We start from the raw sequence: 23,999 nt of genomic DNA on the forward strand, positions 1-23,999 counted from the left end.
GAAGGAGTATTCTGAGGGAAGGATGAGGCAATTGTGGTTGACAAGGCAATTCAAAGACAGCATAAAAGCAAAAGAGAGGACATACAGTATAGCAAAAATTAGTGGGAAGTTAGAGGTCTGAGAATCTTTTAAAAACCAGTAGAAGGTAAGTTTAAAAAAAGCAGTAAAGAGAGGAAGATGAAATATGAAGGTAAATTAGCCAGTAATATAAAAGAGGATACAACAGTTTTTGTAGATATTTAAAGAGTAAAAGAGTGGCAAGAGTGGACATCAGACTGTTGGAAAATGACACTGGACAGGTAGCAATGGGGAACAGAGAAATAGTGGATGAAATGAGTAAGTATTTAGGTCTGTCTTCACTGTGGAATACACCAGCAGTATGCCAGAAATTTCAGAGTGCCAGGGAGCAGAAGTGTGTGTAGTCCCTATTACTGAGGAAAACATACTTGGGAAACTGAAAGATCTAAAGCTTGAATAATTCACCTGGACCAGATGGACTACCCTCAAATTTACAAAAGGTAGCTGAAGACATTGTGGAGTTATTAGCAGTGATCTTCCAATAATCACTAGTTTCTGGAATGGTTCCTGAGCACTGGAAAACTGCAAATGACACTCCACTCTTGAAGCGCGACTTCAGTGGTTGGCAAGGTGTTAAGAGTCCATTATTGCAGATCGTGGTTCAAGGTACTTGGAGGCAAGTGACAAAATGGGCTGAAGTGAGCAAATAATTTCCTTAAGGGGAAATCTTACCTGAGCATTCTTTGAGAAAATGAAAGGCAAAGGAGAGTCTGTGAATGTTGTTTACTTGGATTTTCAGAAGGCATTTGACAAGATGCCACACAAGGGGCTGCTAAATAAGATAAGAGCCCATGGTATTACAGAAAAGATGCTAGCATGGATAGAAGATTGGCTGACTGGGAAGAAAGGGGGCTTTTTCTGGTTGGCCTTTGGTGACTGGTGGTATTCTGGAGGGGTTGGTGTTGTGTCTGCTATTTTTCATATTATACGTTAATGATCTGGATGATGGATTTAATGGTTTTGTAGCCATGTTTACAGATGATGCAAAGATAGGTGGAGGGGTGGACAGTGTTGAAGAATCAACGAGTGTGCAGAAGAATTTGGTCAGATTAGGAGAGGTGGCAGATGGAATACAATGTAGGAAAGTGTGGAAGAAATCAAGGCATATACCATGTACTTCTAAATGGGGAGCAAATTCAGAAATAAGAAATGCAAAGTGACTTGCACATCCTAGTGCAGGATTCCCTAAAGATTCACTTGTAGGTTGAGTTGGTGGTAAGGAAGGCAAATGTAATGTTAGCATTTTTTTTCAAGAGGACTAGAATATAAAAGTAAGGATGTAATGCTAAGAATTTATAAGGCATTAGTCATACCGCACTTGGAGTACTGTAAGCAGTTTTGAGCTCCTTATATAAGGAAGGCTGTGCTGGCACTGAAGCAGGTCCAGAAGACATTTACGAGAATGATTCCGGGAATGAAAGAGTTAACATATGAGGAACATTTGATGGGTCTCATCCTATACTCATTGGAGTTTAGAAGAATGAGTGGAGATCTCATTGAAACCTATCGCGTATTGAGGCCTAGATGAATTGGAAGTGAGAGGATGTTTGCAGTAGTGGAGGAGTCTAGGACCAGAGGGCACAGCCTCAAAATAGAAGGACAGAGATGTGAAGAAATTCCTTTAATCAGATAGCGGTGAATCTGGAATGAATTGATCGTGTGGATAGTCAGAGGCTTTTTCCCAGGCTGAAATGGTTGCCATAAGAGGGCACAGGTTTAAGGTGCTGGGGAGTAGCTACAGAGGAGATGTAAGGGGTAAGTTTTTTACTCAGAGAGTGGTGAGTGCATGGAATGGGCTGCCGGCAACGGTGGTGGAGGCGGATACAATAGGGTCTTTGAAAAGACTTTTGGATAGGTACATGGGGCTTAGAAAAATAGAGGGCTATGGGTAAGCCTAGTAATTTCTAAGGTTGGGACATGTTTGGCACGACTTTGTGGGCCGAAGGGCCTGTATTGTGCTGTAGGTTTTCTATGTTTCTATGAATTGCCACGGATAGCTGTGCATACACATGTCATAGGTATATTTAAAGCAGAGGTTGATAGGTTTTTTATTAGTAAGGGTGTCAAAGGTTATGGGGAGAAAGCAAGACAATGAGATTGCTAAGGAAAATATATCAACCATGAGCGGGGCAAACTTGATGGGCCAAATGGCCTAATTCAGCTCTTAGGTCTTATGGTCCTGTTGCACCACCAAAACCTTAACACATTGCTGGAAATTTTGTCACCCCTGTCTGCTGTTGTTGCTGCATTAGGCTACAAGGTCTTCGTTTTTCTATTCTGAAAATGCTCAAGTATTGCAAAATTATTGTATCAAAGATTTTACAAAGAATAACAAATTTTACCTGAGCACTCTTCCGGACTATTTTCAGAGATGAAGCCTTCTCAAAAATTTCTAGAAATCAAAATCATAATCAGAATTTAAAAAAAGCAAATTTATATTGCTATCCTGAAACTATATTCCTGCAAGCATTTGTATTTCCAACTGGAGACAATGATTTATTGGAATGATTAAAATTTATCTTTTGCAAAATTAAAAGCAATGTGTCTAATGGACTGAAAACTGCGATTATTGGTGAAGCGTTGTTATTTAGTCTTTTGGTGCAAGTGTAAAGTGGTGTCAGTAGGGGAGGCATCAGGACCATTATGCTTTTTAATGTTGGTTAATAATCAGGACTTGGCACAATTCCGAAGTTTAATGATGTCAAAAAGTGAGGAAAAGATCAATTGATCAAATAGCAAGTGTTTGCTATGCTGATTTACTCAATGACTTCCATGATTTTTGCTGAAAAGAACATTAAGGCGATCAATTAGAAACGGGTGCCAACATGAGAACTGTGACACTGTTGGGAATTGGCTTTCTCTTTGTAATTTTTTTGTGTGCTTTGATGTTTCTGGGAAGACAGCATATGTTTACCTTCTCTAACTGCTGTTGAGTGTGGTGAGAAGCAATTTTACTGATGAAGTTTAATGTGTATAATGAGCAAATTATGATGTTACTACTCTGGTGCAGATCCAGTATGATGAATGAACTGGTACACATAAGAAAGGAAATATAATTCCAGGTAAGGACATTTTGTGCGAAGTTCCTACACACCATCTGCTCCAGAGTAACAATAGTTGAGCTTGTTTTTTGAATGAAAAGGAAGCTTTACTGTGATTATGCAGTGTTGGACTGCAGTGAAATGGCAAGTAGAGAACATTCATCAGTTTTGGGAATGCAGAGTACTCTTGCAGTCTAGGACGTATAGATTGTGAAATGATTTGTGAAGCAAAGAAGTGAGTCATTCATAATCAATGGATAAACCAGTGAAACTGATCATCCAGCTTGCTTGGAATTTTGGTGTGGGTGGACAACAGGTTTTCCTGATTATTGGATGTTACATTAATACTCCAACACTTATTAAACTTCACATTGTGTTGATATTATATCCTATTGTAAGATTCCCAGTGAACCCAGTACACTTAAAGGGAGAACAGGAAACTGGACTCTCCTTGATCAGTTTAAAGAGAGCTGGGGAAACTAGACCTTGATGTGTTACGAATGAGGAGCAACTCTGATGGGCAGAAGGGTACAGAATTGCCAATGCCCGCCCCCCCCCCCCCCCTTTTGAGAATTGCAAGATCGCTATTATTTCGGGTCTGATACCCAGGAAATGAGAGAGATACACAGCATGTCAGTAATGAGAGAGATTGACAACGCTCATGAAAAATTGATGAGAGAGAAGCCACAGGTTGGAATGTCTCCTATTGATAAAGAGAGAGATTACTGCTATTGTCTCTTGAAGGAGGAATTGTGTATTGAATACTGTACTATTCATTGAAACCCCTCAGGGGACAGCCAGAGTGGTCTGGTTGAGGGATTGCATCATCCCAACCTGATTGACACCTGAGACCCCGTGAGTGAGGATAAAAGTAGGGTCTGGGGAACACCCCTCAGACGCACCAGGAGAAACGCTACGAGACCGGTGGGGGCTTGTGTGTGTGTCCACCCTTGCCTGGGTGACGAGTCCACCACGGAACGGTCTAGCTAAAGGATGCAGAGTGGTCCTACGTGAATGGCCACAACAACAACGAATCGAAGGATCCAGATCGCAAAAGGAAAGTCGGCAAGTTAATAGCTGTTACTGCTTTTTCTCTCTTTCTCTCTCTCCAACAATTGCAACACCGCGAGCAACAACGACTGCAGCCTGTGTGAACTGAACTGAACTTTATATTTCCATCGGACAATTCGACAACGATAGAGCTTATTTCTTATTGATTATTATTATACCCACACTTTTAGGTTTAGTCTTGATGATGTATATTATCTGTATATTTGCATTGATATTATTTTTGTGTATTTTTACTAATAAAAACGGTTAAAAACAGTATCATCAGACTTCAACGGCTACTCCTATCTTTGCTGGTAAGACACCCAGTTACGGGGTTCGTAACAGATGGAACATGGAAAATAAGGTTCCAAAGTTTGAAACCTTTGTGAGTGAGAGAGAGGTACAGAAATAAGGGCCTGGTGAGCCAGTAGAGTGTGAGGGACTCGCAATCCCTGTGCAATCTGACAGAGCTTGAGCAGTCTTGTAAAGAAGAATGGGGAAAAATTGCAGTGTCCAGATGTGCAAAGCTAATAGAGGCCACACAGACTCAAGGCTGGCTGTAATTGCTGCCAACGGTGCATCTACTAAATACTGATTCGAAGGAGGTGAATACATATGCAATCAATTATTTTACTTTTTATATTTGTAATTAATTTAGATCATTTTGTAGAAATTTGTTTTTACTTTGACAAGAAAATGTCTTTATCTTTTGATCAATGTAAAAAAGCCAAATTAAATCCACTGTGATTCAATGGTCTAAAAAAATAAAGCACGGCAACTTCCAAGAGGGAGGGCTGAATACATTTTCAGCACGTAACAGTGATTGTAGTTCTTTATTAATGTTTTGCAGCAATTACCAGTTAGCTAAGTATTAGGTAAAAGTAACATCATGTTCATTAATAAGTTGACTTGTGACTGTTATTGATTAATGCCTCCTAAAGAATAATGCTTCATGATGTCTAAAAGAAATCAATGTTTTCAACCTTTGCATCATAATTAATCAAAACCTATTGGATATTTATGCTGAATGTCAAAACTGACTACTGTATAATAGGTATAATTATGCAGAAATTTAAGTAATTGGTATAGCAGAACAGTTTGTAATTAAACTAAACTGGGACTTTCATTGATTGGTTTCATAACTGAAATGGCACATTTTGTTCTGAGCATTGCTGCCACAACTTAAACAGACTTCATTGAAATTCTTGTAGTACACATTTGAACATTGAAGAAACATGGGCCTTGTTTAATTTTTGTTTTTTTTTTTTAGCTCTCTGAGATAACATTTTTCAAAGCAAATCAACACCTTAGTGTCATCATTTGTATTAAGCATTAGGGTACATTAATATTTTCTGAAATTTGCAAGCATTAGTCAACTTCTGATGTCATTATCAATAAAACATCTAATTATTTGCAAGTTTTGTTTCAAATTGTCAAAGTCACTGCAGCAAACTCAGACATAATGTTGTCTGAAGGCTCTTCAGTCATGCAGATTTTTAAATGGAGGAAGTTGCATTAAATTTAAGATTTACACACACAGAATGCTGGAGGAATTCGGCAGATCTGGCAATATCTATGATAATGAATAAACGGTTGATGTTTTGGGCTGAGACCCTTCTTCAGGACTGGAAGGGAAGGGGGGAAGATGCCAGAATAAGAAGGTGGGAGGGGAGAAGGGAAGGGTGACAAGCTAGAGGGTGGTAGGTGAAGCCAGGTGGGTTGGGGTTGAGGTAAGAAGCTGCAAAGTGATAGATGGAAAAAGTAAAGGGCCGAGAGAAAAGAATCTGATGAGACTGGGTCATGGGAGAAAGGGAAGGAGGAGGGGCACCAAGGGGTGGTGGTAGGCTGGTGAGAGAAGAGGTAAGAGGCCAGAGTGGGAACTGAAGAAGAGGTGAGGGGGGACAATTACCATAAGCTGGAGAAGTCAATGTTATTGCCATCAGGTTGGAGGCTACCTAGTTGGAAAATAAGGTGATCATCCTAGTGAGCCTCCACATAACCATCTACAATGAAATAATATTTTTCTTGCAGGCATACTGCAAAGCCTCAGCGAATCTTATAACCATAGAACGGCAGCGTTCTCATGCCTCTCATTTCTATTACGTGCATTGTCATTGTTAGGTACATAGGTATTCCTTTCTTTGAACAAGACACTTCATTGAATTCCCTTATAGTAGGAGGTTGCAAACTGCAAGAGTAACAGCTAATTCTGGAAATACTCAGCAGTTTATGCAGTATCTGTCAGAAGTGAAGCAAAATCAGTGTTTGAGTTTCATAATTTTTCATTAGAACTGTAAAGCTAATAAATACATTTTGAGGTATATAAGAGAAGGGAGTGGAATATTACAGACAACAGTGTGATAGGGTGGACACCAAGGGAAACTAAATGATGCATGTGATGGTTGATGAGGCATAGTGAGAGAGGCTCAGTGGAGACTGGTTAACAATTCATTGTCTATCTGAAAGTGATATAAATAGAAAGAGAAAAGTGAAAGAAGAGGAAAGAAAAGAAAATTGCTGAGGCTGCAAGATACACTTTGTATGTTGGATCTCAGAAATAGAAATAGGCATTGCTTGAAACACACAACAAAATTCTGGAGGAACTCAGCAAGCCTTGCTGAAGGGTCTCAGCCTGAAATGTTATCTGTACTCTTCGAGGCTGCCTGGCCTGTTGAATTCCTCCAGCATTTTGTGTGTGTTGCTTGGATTTCCAGCATCTGCAGATTTTCTCTTGTTTGTGATTAGAAATTGCTAGAAATGCTCAGCAGGTCTGGTAGCATATGTGGGGACAGAAACAGAGTTAATCCTTCAAGTTAATGATTTTCATTGGAACTGGACAGTTGACAGACCATCTTTCTGATCTGCAGAGCATTTTTTTTTGTTTTTTAGTTCAGATTTCTGGAATATGCAGGTTGTTTTTATTTTTGTAAATTGCAGCATCATAACTACATCCTGAAAGGAGCTTGGTACATCATCTGGTACTCAGATTGGTATTGTAGCTGCAGTGCTCAGACAATCTCATTGATGACCTCCTTGGTGAGGTCCTATGTAATAAGGTAAGTGAATGGTACTGTTACCCCTTAGTAATCATGATCAGCAAGGTACTGAGTGAATCTGTATTTCCTGATGAGTACCTTTATTGCCTCAACTAATAAGCACATGAATTTATACAACTGAATTCCTGTATGCAGTTTCTCTGATGCTCCATGAAAAGTTAACGACGCCGAAAAGGTAATAGCTGGGAAAAGGAGCATATGCTAATCAGGCATTCCTCATGGTCCTGATGTTTGACGTGGGGTCCTCCACATTCGCGATGGTTGATCTTTGGAGAGTTGTTGCTGCTTTCCATTCAAAGCCATTCATTTTTATACATTTTATCAGCTTAAATGGTTTGTTTCAATTTCGTTGGCTCTGGTTTATCTGGCTAGCGTGTGTCAGCTTTCCATTGGCTCTGGTCCAGGCCAGCATCAAATTATTGCCCAATTTGGCAAGTAATAACAAGTAATTAATGTCTCTTTGTTCTAAATCAGAATAACTGAGCCAGTCACTAGGCTCGAAGTTACTCAGGTCAGACACAGATCCCACTTTTCATGAACCTGCATGTTCTATTACTCCGAAGAACACTTCACAAATAACAAACACGAAGTACACTGCAGATGCTGGGGTCAAGACAATATGTACAACATGCTGGAGGAACTCAGCAGGTCAGACAGCATCCGTGGAAATAAGCAGTCAAAGTTTCGGGCCAAGACCCTTCGTCAGGACTGAAGAGGGAGGGGGCAGGGGCCCTATAAAGAAAGTGGGGGGAGGGTGGGAAAAACATTGAATTCTCCAACTTCTGGTAATTCCCTCCCTCTCCCTTCTCCTATCCCAGTTTCACTCTGCCTCCTCCTCCTCCAGCTGCTTATCACCTCTCTCATGATTCTGCCTTCTACTACTACATGTAGTGCTTTCCCCTTACATTCCTTGTTCTTCTTTCCTGCCTATCCCTTCCCTGCTTCCCCTGCCCCACCCCTTGATCTTTCCTCTGATTGGTTTTTCACCTGGCACCTACCAGCCTTCTCCTTCCCACCCTCCCCCCACCTTCTTCATAGGGCCCCTGCCCCCTCCCTCTTCAGTCCTGACAAAAGGTCTCGGCCCGAAACCTGGACTGCTCGTTTCCACGGATGCTGCCCAACCTGCTGAGTTCCTCCAGCGTGTTGTACGTGTTACCTCACAAATAAAGTTTTATTTGGAAATGATCTCTCGTCCAGCAGATTATCTGGAGCATCTTTGTGCCCTCTTTAAAGCAGTTTGATACAGCTATTCCTCAACAAAACCACTTCACAAGACAGCTCATAAAATGGCACCCTCCATTCCATCAACCTCATGTCAAGAATGAAGACAATTAGTTTGTCTACTTCCACTGTCCTTTGACCAATTTGAGTGTACTGATCTGTAGACTATAGTTCTTTTTGGCTAACAGTACAAATAGAAGTAAATAGATATGATCTAATTACTCTTATGGAATATGGTTCCTGGGAAGGTGGGACCTGCCCAGTAGGGTTGGTTTGCACCTGAACTAGCGGGATAATCTTTTTACATTATTTGTCAATGATTTGGATGATGGAATTGATGGATTCAATTTTGCAAAATTTGCAGACAACATGAAGATAGGTAGATGGGCAGGTAGTTTAGAGGAAGTAGAGAGGCTACAGAAGGACTTGGACAGATTTGGAGAATGGGCAAAGAAATGGCGGATGGAATACAGTGTTGGGAAGTGTATGGTCATGCACATTGGTAGAAGAAATGAAAGGGTTGACTATTTTCTAAGTGAAAAGAAAACACAAAAAAAAACTGAGGTGCAAATAGACTTGGGAGTCCTTGTGCAGGATTCCCTGAAGGTTAATTTGCAGGTAGAGTCTGTGGTGATGAAGGCAAATGCAATGATAGCATTCATTTCAAGAAGACTAGAATATAAAAGCAAGGATGTAATGTTGAGAATTATAAAACAGCAGTGAGACATCGCTTGGAGTATTGTGAGCAGTTTTGGGCCCCATATCATAGAAAGGATGTGCTGAAACTGGAGAGGGTTCAAAGGAGGTTCACAAAAGTGATTCTAGGATTGATTGGCTTGTCATATGAAAAGCATTAGATGGTTCTGGGCCTATATTCACTCGAATTCAGAAGAATAAGGGGTGACTTCATTGTACCCTATCTAATGGTGAAAGGCCTTGATAGACTGGATATGGGGAGGATGTTTCCTATGATGGGAGAGTCTAAGACCAGAGGATAATAGATGGATGTTCTTTTAGAAGGGAGATGAAGAGGAATTTCTGTAGCTAGAGAGTGGTGAATCTGTAGATTTTTTTGCCACAGGCAGCTGTGGAAGCCGAGTCTCTATATATTTAAGGCAGAGGTTGATAAATTTTTGATTGGTCAGAGCATGAAGGGATACAGGGAGAAGGCAGGAGATTGGGTCTTAGAGGAAAATTGGATCAGCCATGACAAAATTGCGGAGGATCCTCGATGGGCCAGTGGCCTAATTTTGCTCCTATATCTTCCGATCTTACGGTAAGATGACTCAAGCTGTATTTGCTGTTTAGGAAGGATAAAGGAAAATGGGCTGATATTAATAATGCAAGAGATCAATAAGGTGATTAGGTATATTATTGATCTGACAAATTATGATTGAGAATTGAATTGAATTGCCTTTATTTCTTACATCTTTCACATACATGAGGAGTAAAAATCTTTATGTTACATCTCCAACTAAATGTGCAATCATAGTAATTTATAATAAATAGAACAGTCAATGTAATACAGAGTACACTCAGATCAGTGTGAGTTCATCAGTCTGATGGTCTGGTGGAAGAAGCTATCCCGGAGCCTGTTGGTCCTGGCTTTTATGCTGCAGTACCACTTCCTGTATGATAGCAGCTGGAATAGATTGTGGTTTGGGTGACTCGGGTCCCAAAGATCCTACGGGCCCTTTTTTGTACACCTGTCCTTGTAAATGTCCTGAATCATGGGAAGTTCACAACTACAGATGCGCTGGGCTGTCCGCACCACTCTCTGCAGTGTCCTACGATTAAGGGAGGTACGGTTCCCATACCAGGCAGTGATGCAGCCAGTCAGGATGCTGTTAATTGTGCCCCTGTAGAAAGTTCTTAGGATTTGGGGGCCCATACCAAACTTCCTCAACCATCTGAGGTGAAAGAGGTGCTGTTGTGCCTTTTTCACCACACAGCTGGTGTGTACAGACCACGTGAGATCCTTAGTGATGTGGATGCCAAGGAACTTGAAGCTGTTTACCCTCTCAACCCCAGATCCAATGATGTCAACAGGGGTTAGCCCATCTCCATTCCTCCTGAAGTCCACAACGTGCTCCTATGGTTTTCTGACATTGATGGAGAGGTTGTTTTCTTGACACCACTGTCAGAGAGATGACTTCCTCCCTGTGGGCCACCTCGTTATTGTTTGAGATAAGGCCAATAAATGTAGTGTCATCAGCAAATTTAATTTGCTGATTGGAGCTTTGGGTAGCGATACAGTCATGGGTATACAGGGAGTAAAGAGGGGACTCAGTATGCAGCCCTGAGGGCCTCCTGTATTGAGAGTGCAAGGGTTGGAGGTGAGGGAGCCTACTCTTACTACCTGCTGGCGATCTGACAGGAAGTCCAGGATCCAGCTGGACAAGGCAGGGTCAAAGTTTGAAGTCTCTGAGATTCTTGTTGAGCCTGGATGGAGATATGGTGTTAAATGCTGATGTATTCCCACATAAGCATCGTTCTACTCCAGATGTGTAAGGACAGCATGTAGAGCAGTGGCTATTGCGTCATCTGTTGATCGGTTCTGTCAGTAGGCGAATTGTAGGGGGTCCAGTTTGGGTGGTAGCACGCTGCAGATGCACCAGTCTCTCAAAGCATTTGCTTATTATTGAGGTGAGTGTGACAGGACGCCAGTTGTTCAGGTATGTTACTTTGGTCTTTTTTGGTACAGGGATAATGGTGGATAATTTGAAGCAGGAGGGCACTCTACACTGGGAGAGGGAGAGATTAAAAATATCAGTAAATGCACCTGCCAGTTGTGCTGCACACATCTTGAGTGCTCACCCTGGGATGCCATTGGTCCCACAGCCTTGTGACTGTCCACTCATTGGAAACATCTGTGTACCTCAGCCTCAGAGATGACCAAGTTGCAGTCTGTAGTGGTGGCTTTCCTCGGAGACTCAGATTTAGCAACATCGAACAGAGCATAAAAGCGATTGAGGTCATCTGGGAGAGACGCCACAATGTTGGGGCACCATAACGTTTGACTTTGAAGTCTGCAATGGCATGCAACCCTCACCACAAGTGACGTGTGCTATTCGTTGTGAATCCTGACTCAATCTTCTCCCTATATTGAACTAGAGTCTGGGTAGCCTCCAGCCCCTTGGTATGAACAGTGAATTTTCCAACTTCCGGTAATTCACTCCTTCTCCCTTCCACCATCCCACTTTCATTCTGCCTCCTCTAACAGTTGCCTATCACCTCTCTCATGATTCTGCCTTCTTCTACTACCCATAGTGCTTTCCCCTTTCCGGCCTATCCCCTCCCTGCTTCCCCTCCCCCACCCCTTGATCTTTCCTCTGATTGGTTTTTCACCCGGCACCTTCCACCCTCCCCTCACCTTCTTTATAGGGCCCCTGCACCCTCCTTCTTCAGTCCTGATGAAGGGTCTCGGCCCGAAACGTTGACCGCTCATTTCAACGGATGCTGCCCGACCTGCTGAGTTCCTCCAGCTTGTTTGTACATCTTGAACTAGAGTCAAATTGAATCAAGGTAAGAAATAGCAATAGACTGACAAATTTGTGTTGTGATAATTGACACAGAAGAATGATCGGGAAGTTAGGAATAAATGAATAGTGAATAGCAATAGGGATAATACTGTAATCAAATGAGAAATTAAATAGAGACTGAACAAATCAATGTAGTAAAATGGAATTTGAATTCATGGAATGCGTACAAGATGTTTTTGAAGGAAAAGGTTATTTTGTGCAGTGAAAAGAAATTATTTGATAATCTTGTGTCAGGATTGTTGGGTCAAAGTAATTTTGATGGAATTTGGCATTGAATTTGAGTTTGATGTGATTCAGTGCAAAACCACAGTCTTAAATCTAATCAAACTAAAAAGATAATAAAAATCTTTTTTCTCTCCAGTCCTGCAGAGTGTCTCCAGCATTTTGTGTGTTGCTTGGATTTCTAGCATCTGTAGATTTTCTGTTGTTTAAGATGAGAAAATAGTTGGCTTTGATTGATTGAAAGACTGCATTGAACAATATGAAGGTGGGCAGACAAAGGTTCGTGTTGCAAAAAAAAAGCAAAAAAATTATTCCTTCTTTCACAAAGAGCTAATGGGAAAAGTGGATGATGAGAGATACTGAAGGTAAAATTAAATGCAAAGAAGAGGCTAACATTTCATACAGCATGGAAACGGGCCCCACAGGCCATCTTTTTCATGGCGACTGTGAGATAGTCCAAATAGCATTGGGTCAGAAACCTGAAAGCATCTTAGAATTTGGCAAAGGAGGAGCAAGAAATTGAAAAAAAAATGGCAAGTTACAATATGAAATTAATGTAGGAGCTATGTATCTGGTTTCTATCTACATTGTATTCTGTATTTATTTTGAGTGGGGGCATGGTAAAAAGGGAAGGGAGGTAAGTTATGTATTTGTGTTTTGTTCTGCTCAGTTTGGAGCTGGGGTGAATGGATGTCATATCTTTTGTTGAATGTTATTTACACTTAAGTTTCATCACTTCAAGATTGTATGTTTGCTAATTACTAATAAAGGATTGAATACGTATCTTCAAGTTTTGAAAGAATCACTTTTGGAGAGGTTGGAAGGCATATCATACAAGTATGAGAATTCCGTGGGGGTTGCCAGCAGAGGCAATTGGTATGTTAGAATTGGCCCCTAATTCTGTCAACAAAAGATTTTGACAGTTATACCAAACAAACATCAGCATTTGGACGTGTCTGCAAAATTAGAAGCACCACATCCTGGAACAACTTGTGCCAAGTAATGACCTTTTGTTGCCTCATGCTGTATGCTTGGGTTTGAAATGCAGTTTGGAATGAGCGTAAGCTGTATAGTGGTGTTTGCCTGAGAGTACGATGCTTGGTTCTGTTGAAATGCTGAAGTATGTCGATGGTCAACATCTGAATTGAATACAGGTAGTCCCCGAGTTACGAACATCTGACTTACAGACAACTCATACTTACAAACCAAGGAAGGAGAACACCGTCCGCCATTTTAAGTCGGATCGCAACGCCGTCCGCCATTTTAAGACATTGCCATTGACACTGTGTTGAGTGTTTAATGTTGTATTTGGCTTAAAATTTTCTTAGTAAGATTCAACCTGACCCTGCCCGCCCCCCCTGTTCCGGTCGGCTGGTGGCGCAGTAAGCTCAGCGCCAGGCTGGAGAACGGAGTTTCCTGAGTTCGATCCAGTGATAGACCGTTCCCGTGCCGGGTTGATGTTGAGCTCGCAACTCAACCTCATTTAAAAAAAAACAATGCCACCTCCAGTTTAAATACCCACACGGAATATTGTGGATGATCAAATACCCAAACCCAGCACAGCCCCCACTTGTCCCATTTAGCCTGTCTCAATGTGGTGGTCCTTAGGACCCAGTGGACCTCGGTAGCCGGCGGAGCTCGGGGCCCTGCTGCCCACAGTGTTGCTGTTCCATTGACGCAAAGCGATCGCGATTGAAAATAAAGTGGAAATAATAAAGCGTTTGGAAAGAGGTGAAACGCCATCAGTCAATGGAAAAGCATTAGGCTACAGTCGATCAACGATCGGAACAATTTTAAAGGATAACGGATAAAGTGAGAATAATGGAGCATGTGAAAGGCGCTGCCCCAATGAAAGCTACAATTATTATTAAGCAACACAGTGCTTAATTATTGGAATACATATGTTTCTTTTTATATGTTTTATATGTTTTTTTTTAGTGTTTTATATGCATAGAAAGGTGAAATATATACTATATACTAAGACAAACATTTGACTAACTGATGTTAAATAATACCGGATGTACTTGTTCTGACTTCCGTACAAATCCAACTTAAAGATGGACTCAGGAACAGAACTCATACGTAACCTGGGGACTGCCTGTACCGTTGTTTTGTCTGGTCATGCACTTGGAAAACAACATGTGACAAGCTGGAAGCAGTGAGCTTGAAGTCAAGACTAAAAGAAATTAAACTTACTGGGAAGGCCTTGGTGACTAGAAATAGTAACTTTCAAAAGGACTACAATAAAATCGTTAAGAAGATTAAAGATTTGATATAATTAATCAGAAGCCTTTTAACATGAAGAGCAAGTTGTCTCACAAGTGAAGTCTCATTTGGATGATTTAAAAAAATCTTAGTGAAGATGTTGCTTAGCAACATAACTTGCTGTTGTCTTTAATGCATATCTCTAAGCAAGATAAATGGAAAGCAATGCAAGTATTGATACACTTAATACAGTCCCATCAGAGGCTGAACAAAGGTTGAAAGAAACATGCAATGTTGAAGGTCAAATCGCTGGAGTAAATGGAAAATATTTATAAAGCCACAGAGCATGCTGTGACTATGTATAAAGCTGATGATTTTCAAGATAACATTCTCCCTGCAGACAGTGCTTCTAACGTGTGTACAGCTATCAGAGCGTCCTGTGCATCTGATACCTCTTTGGCACATAATAAAATGGAGGCTGATTTAGCGGAGCTATGTGCAACACAGCAAATATTGAGGGCATAACATGTATTGGAAGAAAAAAAATGGAAGAGCTTCAGAAAAAGATGCAGCAGCTTAAGTTGCAGGAAGAGATTGCAGCCAAGGTGGCCAAAGTTTAAGGGCTTCAAGTGCTGTGGGTGCTAAACGTGCCCCAGCGGTACATTTCTATGGTGCGTGTTCCTGTGTTGATATGGAACGAGAAGCTTGAACAGCCTTGACGTCTATGTGGATACATTTGTTCCTCAGATGTCTATGAGCCATGAGTTTGGACCCCAAGAGGGAGTTCAGGATGTTCTATCTCAGCCTGCACCAAGGAGACAGACTGAACCCATGCCATATCCAATAACATTAAGTGCTTCTGAGGACATTAATTTTCAGTATGGTGACGTTTATGTTTCAAATAATAAGTCTAAATAGTCTAAATGAGGATTTGAAAGGAAATAACAAGCTTAGTGATGCAACAGCAACACATTGCATCTCTACCTAAAAGAGAGATTCAAATCTTCATTGGCGATCCATTGCTATGTCATTCAAGAATAGCATTGAAGGCAAGTCTGATAATTGTGGTGACCGTTTCTATATTCTTGAGGTTATCCTAGAAAGCTTTTACCCTGGAGGTTACCCTAGGAAGTTTGTCAAAATTTGCCGGCAAGCTAGCATAGAGCAAAGATATCTATAGCCCATTTTGGTGATGCGCACAAAATTGCTGCAGCCTACGTGGAAAAGGCTCTCTTTTGCCCGCATATCAAGTCAGAAGATGTGAAAGCTCTTCAAGGTTACTGTCCTTTTCTTAGAGGTTGCTGCAGTGCCATGGAAGAATTTCAGGACATACATGAGCTGGATATGCCTGCTAATATAGTGATCATAGTAAAGAAATTGCCCCTTAAACTTAGGGAAAATGGTGATCATTGGTCTATAAATTGCAAAAAAGGCACAACCGTATGGTTATATTCACAGAGATTGTTAATTTTATCGAAAGGCAAGTAAAAATGGCTACACACCCAGTGTTTGGGAAGGTATATGATGTTACATGATAAGCAAAGGTGTGAACAAAACTAAGTAATAAGTTCATTCTAAAACTAAAGTAAGCAGCTTTGTCACTACTACAGCTACTGTGAAAAGTGAAGCTAAGATAGCCTGGAACTAATGAAAGGTAAATGGTCTCATCAGCCAAAAGAGTTTGTCTGTTCTGCCAGGGTAAACATCCTGATTCGTGCTCCCAGTTGGAGAAAAAGGTTCATAATGAGAAGATTGCCTTCCTAAAAGAAAATGGTATCTGCTTTGGTAATTTGTGTACAAGAGGTATCAGGAAGTGTTGTTCATGCAAGGTATGCAGTGTCAAGCAACCTAGTATACTTCATATTCACCTGATGGAAAGGGTGCAGATTTGAAACAAGCCACAAAAGAAGCAGACAGCAGTGGGTACTGCCCTGGTATCTAATGGCCTTATGGGTCTGGTGATTATGGTTATAAACTTCCTATAATTTCCAGTTCAGTTGAGATCAAAGAAGATTAACAAGACGGTGGTTATTTATGCTTTCCTAGATCCAGGAAGCATAACTGTGATCTGTAGAGTGAGCTTCATGAACAAGATCACTCTGGCAGGAAAAGAACCCGCATTCTCTTACACACCATAGGTCTAGAGAAGGCTGTGAGTAACTACCTTGTTTCAGGATTGGAAGGGACTGGCTTGGATAGTGAAAGCTATAGTGAACATAACATTAATGTGCAGGGAAGTATACCTGTCTACAGAGAACATTTCTTGTCAGAAATATATTCAGGGATGGTCTCACCTCAAGCATATTAATTTCTTGTAAATTGATTCAGATATTGAGTTGCTGATAGGGGTGATTGTGCCTAAGGCAATGGAGCCGTTGCAAGTGATTCGTTGTGTTGATGAGGGACCCCTAATCAGAACCATGCTGGGTTGGATTGTTAATGCACCATTGAAAGGTAAACATGGCAGTGAAAGAGACTACACTCGGCCAGAGCTGGCAGATAACAGGATTTCAGTTTTGCAAATGGATGAGCTTTGGCAGCAGTGATTCAAAATAGATTTTCCTGAATGCAGTCAAGAGGAACAAGCTGGTTTGTCAGGAGAAGATCACGATCCAGGATAGACTGCTTACCAGACATTAGTGTCAATGTTGAGATTTCACGTCTCCTGTGTCTTGGTAGCATGTAGTTATAATTAATATAGCATAATAATTAAGGGGCTGGAACATAGGAGCCATGTATCTGTTCTCTATCTGTATTGTATTATGTTTATTATGGTAATTAGTCAAGAGTTTGACATGGGAAAAGCAAAGGAAATTAGTTACATTGTAATATCTTTTGTTGTACGTTTAGTTACACTTAATTGTGCTTAAGTTTCATTGCTTCAAGATTGTATGTTTGCTACTTAGATTGAATAGGTGTCTTTGACTTGTGGAACAATCATTATTGAAGTGATTGGAGGTGCATAATACAATTACAATAAGTCCATGGATGTCGCCAGCAGTGGCAATTGGTATGTTAAAACTGGCTACTACAATTAGGCTGAAGAGAAATATAATAGATAAAAAATAAGAGAAGAAAACTTGGGAAATTGTGGGTCACTTAATGGGATAGATAGGAAAATTTATGATGGACAATAAGGAAGTAACAGTGGAATTAATCAATTACTTTACATTTGCTCACATTTAAGAAAACATATAAAACTGCCACATATATTAGAGAATCAAAAATCTAGTAAGAATCAGGAATGAGAGTACAAGACAAAAATTGTACAAAGCAAATTAATAACCTTGAAAGCTGATAAGTAGTACATCTTACATCTCAGTGTCGTGAAGGAAGTATATTTAGAGATAGAGGATAATATCATTCTTACCTTCCAAAGTTCTATATATTGTGAATTCAAGAATGGCCCCTGTGGATTGTTAGAGCCACTGAATAGCGGACTACCTATTTAATAGCGTAATACCTGTGGAAGAGAAATTGCTGGAATCTATTCAGAAAAATAATTGGTCCTAGCAGAGCCAGCCTGGATCTAAGAGAGGAGAATTGTCCGAGGGCATGACTAGCAAAAGAGAAGAAGACAATGCAGTCAGAATGCAGTTGATGAAGCCCCACACAGAAGGTTGGTCAGCAAGGTGAGAACATGGAGAATTCTGGGTAATTACTGACATGGGTTGATCCTGCTTGGATCTCCCAGTGGCCACACATTTTAATTCCATGTCCCATTCCCATTCTGATATGTCTGTCCATGGACTCCTCTACTGTCAAGCTGAAACCATACTCAGGTTGGAGGAACAACACCTTATATTCTGTCTGGGTAGCCTCCAACCCTGATGGCATGAACATTGATTTCTCTAGCTTCTGTTAATGCCCCCCTCCCCTTCTTACCCCCACCCCTTATTTATTATTTTTCCTTTTTTTTCTTCTCTTTTTTTCCCTTTCTCTGTCCCTCTCACAATCACTCCTTGCCTGCTCTCCATCTCCCTCTGGTGCTCCCCTCCCCCTTCCTTTCTCCCTAGGCCTCCTGTCCCATGATCCTTCCCCTCCTCCAGCTGTGTATCCCTTTTGCCATTCAACTTTCCAGCTCTTAGCTTCATCCCTCCCACCCCCCCCCCCCCTGTTTTCTCCTATCATTTCAAATCTCTTACTATCTTTTCTTTCAGTTAGTCCTGATGAAGGGTCTCGGCCCAAAATGTCGACTGTACTTCTTCCTATAGATGCTGCCTGGCCTGCTGTGTTCCACCAGCATTTTATATGAATGGGGAAGTGTGATTACAGTTGTAATAGACCTTGGTGAGACTGCACCCAGAATATTGAGTGCAGTTCAGGATTCTTTACCTTAAGAAAGGATATACTTGGCAAAGAGAGAGCACAGTGAAAATTCACTGGACCAGTTCTGAGTTTCTCTGTAAATCCACACCACATGCAGAATTTTTGAATAGTTCAAGATAACTTATCCTTGACAAATATGTGGAAGAATAGATAACATTTATTCTTACAGATCTGATTGCATTGAATGATTAGCTTTTTTTTCCATAAAAACTAATTGCATGTTAGCTTGTGATTACAAGCTACTCAGAGGGTAAAGGCACGGAGTAGTTTATTGGCCCTACAAAGTATATTAGTTACAGTATTAAGGACAGCCAGTAAGTAACACAGATGACCTGTAAAAGATGTAATGGTCACCTTATATTAAATTCAAATAGTAAGATCAGTCAAATAGTAAACATGAGATATTTCAGGCCCAGCTCTGGTCAGCATTGGCTGTATATTTGTCCCTCCATGATCTTATTATTTTGTTAACTGTTTAAGCCATTTGAAATGTTGAAACAAGGATGACATGAAGAATTAAGTTAGCTCTCTGAATTTTACTCATTGTGCACAAACTTGTATATTCTGATTCAAGATCCACCTTCTGATTCAAGCAAATCCACCTCTGCATCATTATATTAATTACTTAATTCTGTTAATAATTAATTACAATCATGCATCCTTATTTACCACTTCTTTATCAAGTAATATTAGCATTACCATTTTTCAGCTCCTGCTTTGCTCAAAGTACTGTTTAAGCAGCTATTCAGTTGAGTCCACTCTGATGACATTGATGTAATTAACTCTGTTTAATTTACCTGAAGGATCTCCTGTTCCTAGCCAGGATGTTGTGTTGATCTCCTCAGAGAAAATATAAACTGGCTATTTTCACTATAATGGTAGTTGCACAATTTGATTTTCAAAATTGGACCTCTTGCTGTGTTACATGTGGTTCTAAAACATTGATATCATCTGCTTTAAAATAAAAAGCTGAATCAAATGAAACTTTGTTTAAGCATTTCGCATTTATACCTGCTGGAAAAAGCAATCTTTCCAGAACTTCCAAAGCTTCACTTTTTTTTCTAAAACTAAATCATCAAAATGGCAATTCAAATTATTCAACAGTTACAATTTTTTAAGAATTTTGTGTTTATAATCAGAAACAGGCATCACTCATAAATCAAAATTACACATATCTTTTGTGTAATTCAGTTCCTCATTTCTTCCAACTTCAATTCAGATAAATATTTATTTATGAATAAAATTAGGTAATGAAAGAAAAAATAGAGAACCTGTGCTTGTAAGCAAACCCAGTTTAACGCAATGTTGTGTTTAATAGAAAGAGTTAAGGTAATCAGATAAAGTGAATATGGTTATTGTGAAAGAGGAATCATCTGTGACCAATTTATTGACGTTCTTGGAAGAAGTAACATGCAATGCTAAAGGTGAACCGGTGGATGTAGTGATATACTTAAATTTCCAGAAGGCATTTGAGAAATCCTCACATTTAAGACTTATAAAAATCAAATCTAATAGCATGGAAGATAATATGGATAGTGTACTGTATTTCCTTTTAGCCAGGCAATATTCAAAGTCAACTTTATTATCTTGTACAGGTATGCACGCACAATGATAAACTTGCTATGTGCCTGCGGTGCTGCTACAAGTAAACTTTTCTTTATTGCACCAGTGCAGGCATAGACCTATGCAGATGACATTAAGCTCAACTTTCATTTTGAATATTGCCTGACTAAAATAAACATGGTAGGCATTAATGGGTCTTTCTCCGTTTCACTTATGAATGGTGAACTGTGAAGATTGGTGCTGGGGCTTACAATTTGTTTAAGTAACTTGGATGAAAACACAAAATTTGCTGATGACATGGAGTTGAACATTAGGTTGTGAGAGAGTAGAAGGAAGATATAATAAATATAGGAGAGTTAAGTGTGTGGGTATATCTGGAGTATTAAATGGAAAAATGTGATAAAGTATTTAAGAAAATTATTATATACTTAAGCAGAGGTGAGGTGAAAATGCTCCTCTGAAGGTCAGGCACGTTTGGCACTCTCCCAAAGTGTGGTGGAAACAGAATTTTCAAATATTATTGAGGCAGAAGTAGATAAGTTCTTGATATGAAAGTGGGTGACTGAGAGTAGGTGGGAACGTGAAGGTGAGGTTGGAGTTAAATCCAGCATAATCTTTATAAATGACAGGCTAGAGGACTGTTTGAGCTGCTGCTGTTTTATGTGTTTGACACTATATCAAACAAGCTATAATAGTAAATGCTCTCAGCTGTATTTTTTGTAATGTGCTGTTTCAACAGAATTCAAATGTATATTTTCTCATTTATATTTCAGGGCATTGTGGCAAAACATTTGCAATTCTTAAACGATTTATTAGTAATGCTGTTCCTGAAGTTCCCTGGCTTATGATTGTGGATGATGACACTTTGATAAGGTAATGTGACTAGAATTAATATTATGTTTCACCTTTTTTGTTATTTATACCTAAGCTTTAGTTACATAAACTATTTGGTGTTAGTGTAATTGATCTGCAGAATGTACTTGAATCCATAATGTCTGAACAAGCTGTGAGACTTGATTAATTGAAAGTAAAATAATGTAAGAATTACAGAAAAGTTTAGTTGTGAACTGGAGTTGAATGTTGAAGCTACCGGTAATTCAAATCACAAGCTTCTTATACTTCCTTTCAGCTCATTCACATGTGGGTTTCTTTCTATCTGTTGCTCTATGCATCATCTTTATCTAACCTACTCATTCTGCTCAGCTATGGGCATATTTTTCAGAACAATATAAATAACTGCATGAAGAAATGGCACAGGAAGTTTCAGGGACTAGATTTTCAACATGCCTAATTTCACAGGGGTTTTCTTTCCCATAAAATAAGATTGCATTTTTGTTTTGTGTATAAGATTGTCAATGTTGGGGAGTAGAGTCACAGAACCAGAGAACACTACAGTACAGAAACAGGTCCTTCAGCCCATGTACTCCATGCCAAACTATTAATGTATCTAGTCCCATCGACCTGCACCTGGACCATAGCCCTCCATGTCCCTTCCATCCATGTACCCATTCAAATTTCTCTTAAATGTTGAAATCCATTCTGCATCCACCACTTGTGATGGTTCTCACCACACTCTGAGTGAAGAAATTCCCCATCGTGTTCCTCTTAAATCAGAATCTGGTTTATTATCACTGGCATGTGACGTGAAATTTGTTAACTTAGTAGCAGCAGTTCAATGCAATGCATAATCTACCAGAGAGAAAAAATAATAAATAAAATAAATAGTAATATATAAACAAGTAAATCAATTATGTATATTGAATAGATTTTAAAAATGTGCAAAAACAGAAAACTGTATATTTAAAAAAAGTGAGGTAGCATCCAAAGATTCAATATCCATTTAGAAATCAGATGGCAGAGTGGAAGAAGCTTTTCCTGAATCGCTGAGTGTGTGCCTTCAGGCTTCTGTATCTCTTACCTCATGGTAGCAGTGAGAAAAGGACATGCCCTGGGTGCTGGAGGTCTTTAATAATGGATGCTGCCTTTCTAAGACACTGCTTCCTGAAGATGTCCTGGGTACTTGGTAGGCTAGTACCCAAGATGGAGCTGACTAGATTTACAACCTTCTTCAGTTTCTTTCAGTCCTGTGCAGTAGTCCATCCATACCAGACAGTGATGCAGCCTGTCAAAATGCTCTCCACGGTACAACTATAGAAGTTTTTGTGTGTATTTGTTGACGTGCCAAATCTCTTCAAACTCATAATTAAGTATAGCCACTGTCTTGCCTTCTTTATAACTACATCAGTATGTTGGGACCAGGTTAGATCCTCAGAGATCTTGACACCCAGGAACTTGAAACTGCTCTCTCTCTCTCCACTTCTGATCCCTCTATGAGGATTGGTACATCTTCCTTCGTCTTACCCTTCCGGAAGTTGACAATCTGCTCTTTCGTCTCACTGATGTTGAGTGCCAGGTTGTTGCTGCAGCACCACTTCTCTAGTTGGCATATCTCACCCCTGTACGCCCTCTCGTCACCACCTGAGATTCTACCAACAATGGTTATATTGTCAGCAAATTTACAGATTTGGCCATGCCTAGCCACACAGTCATGTGTACATAGAGAGCAGAGCAGTGGGCTCTACTCTCACCCTTAATACACTTTCACTCTTAACCCATGACTTCTAGTTCTAGTCCCACCCACTCTTTCAATTTTATTGATCTTTCCTGTAAATAGAGTATTCCTGCTCACTATAGTCCAAATTAGGCCTCAGCAGTGTCTTATACAACTTAAATATAACATCCTAACTCCTGTACTCAGTGCTTTGATATATAAATGTCAATGTATCTAAAGCTGTCTTTATGATGATATATACTTGTTATGCCACTTTCAAAGAGCTATGAACCTGTAGTCCCAGATCCCTCTGATCTACCACATTTCTCAGTACCCTACCACTCATCACATAAGTCCTCCCGTGGTTTGTCCTCCCAAAATGGAACACCTCACACTTGTCTGCATTAAATTCCATCTGCCATTTTTCAGCCCTTTTTTCCAGTTGGTCCTGATGCCACTGCAAGCTTTGACAACCTTCCTTGCTGTCCACTACATTCCTAATCTTGGTGTCGTTCACAAACTTGCTGATCCAATTTACAGCGTTATCATCTAGATCATGCATATAGATGACAAACAACAACAGAACCAGCACTTGTCACAGGCCTCTAGTCAAAGGGGCACCCATCTTCTACCACTCTCTGGCTTCTTTCACGTAGCCAATGTCTGATCCAATTTACTTACCTCATCCTGACTGCCAAGCAACTGAACCTTCCTAACATCTCATGTGGGACCTTGTCAAGGGCCTTGCTAAAGTCCATGTATACAACATCCACTGCCTTGCCTTCATCAACTTTCCTGGTAACTTCCTGAAAAAACTCTATAAGATTGTTTAGACATGACCAACCACACACAAAGCCATGTTGACTATCACTAATTAGTCTCTGTCTATCCAAATAACTATATATCCACTCCATTAGAATACCTTCCAATAACTTGTCCACTCCTGATGTCAGGCTCACTGGCCTATAATTTCCCAGCTTATCTTTAGAGCCTTTCTTAAGCAACAGAACAACATTAACCATCCTCCAATCCTCCAGTACTTCACCCATTGCTAAAATAGTTTTATCTCTGCTAGGGCCTCTGCAATTTCTGCACTAGCCTCCCACAATGTCCACGGTAACACCTTCTCCAGGCCCTGGAA

The 23,999-nt window shown here is 40.2% G+C and overlaps 1 protein-coding gene across 1 annotated transcript in view; it reads left to right on the forward strand.

The window, feature by feature from the left end:
• The window catches only part of b3glcta (beta 3-glucosyltransferase a), a 185,844-nt gene that overhangs the window by 122,124 nt on the left and 39,721 nt on the right, over positions 1-23,999 (forward strand). The window contains exon 12 of the mRNA XM_073043851.1: positions 21,081-21,180. Within this exon, the coding sequence (XP_072899952.1) occupies positions 21,081-21,180 (100 nt within the window). The remainder of the gene's footprint in view (positions 1-21,080; positions 21,181-23,999) is intronic.

The sequence above is a fragment of the Hemitrygon akajei genome, chromosome 4 (assembly GCF_048418815.1).
Source record: "Hemitrygon akajei chromosome 4, sHemAka1.3, whole genome shotgun sequence".
In the NCBI taxonomy this organism is placed as follows: domain Eukaryota; kingdom Metazoa; phylum Chordata; class Chondrichthyes; order Myliobatiformes; family Dasyatidae; genus Hemitrygon; species Hemitrygon akajei.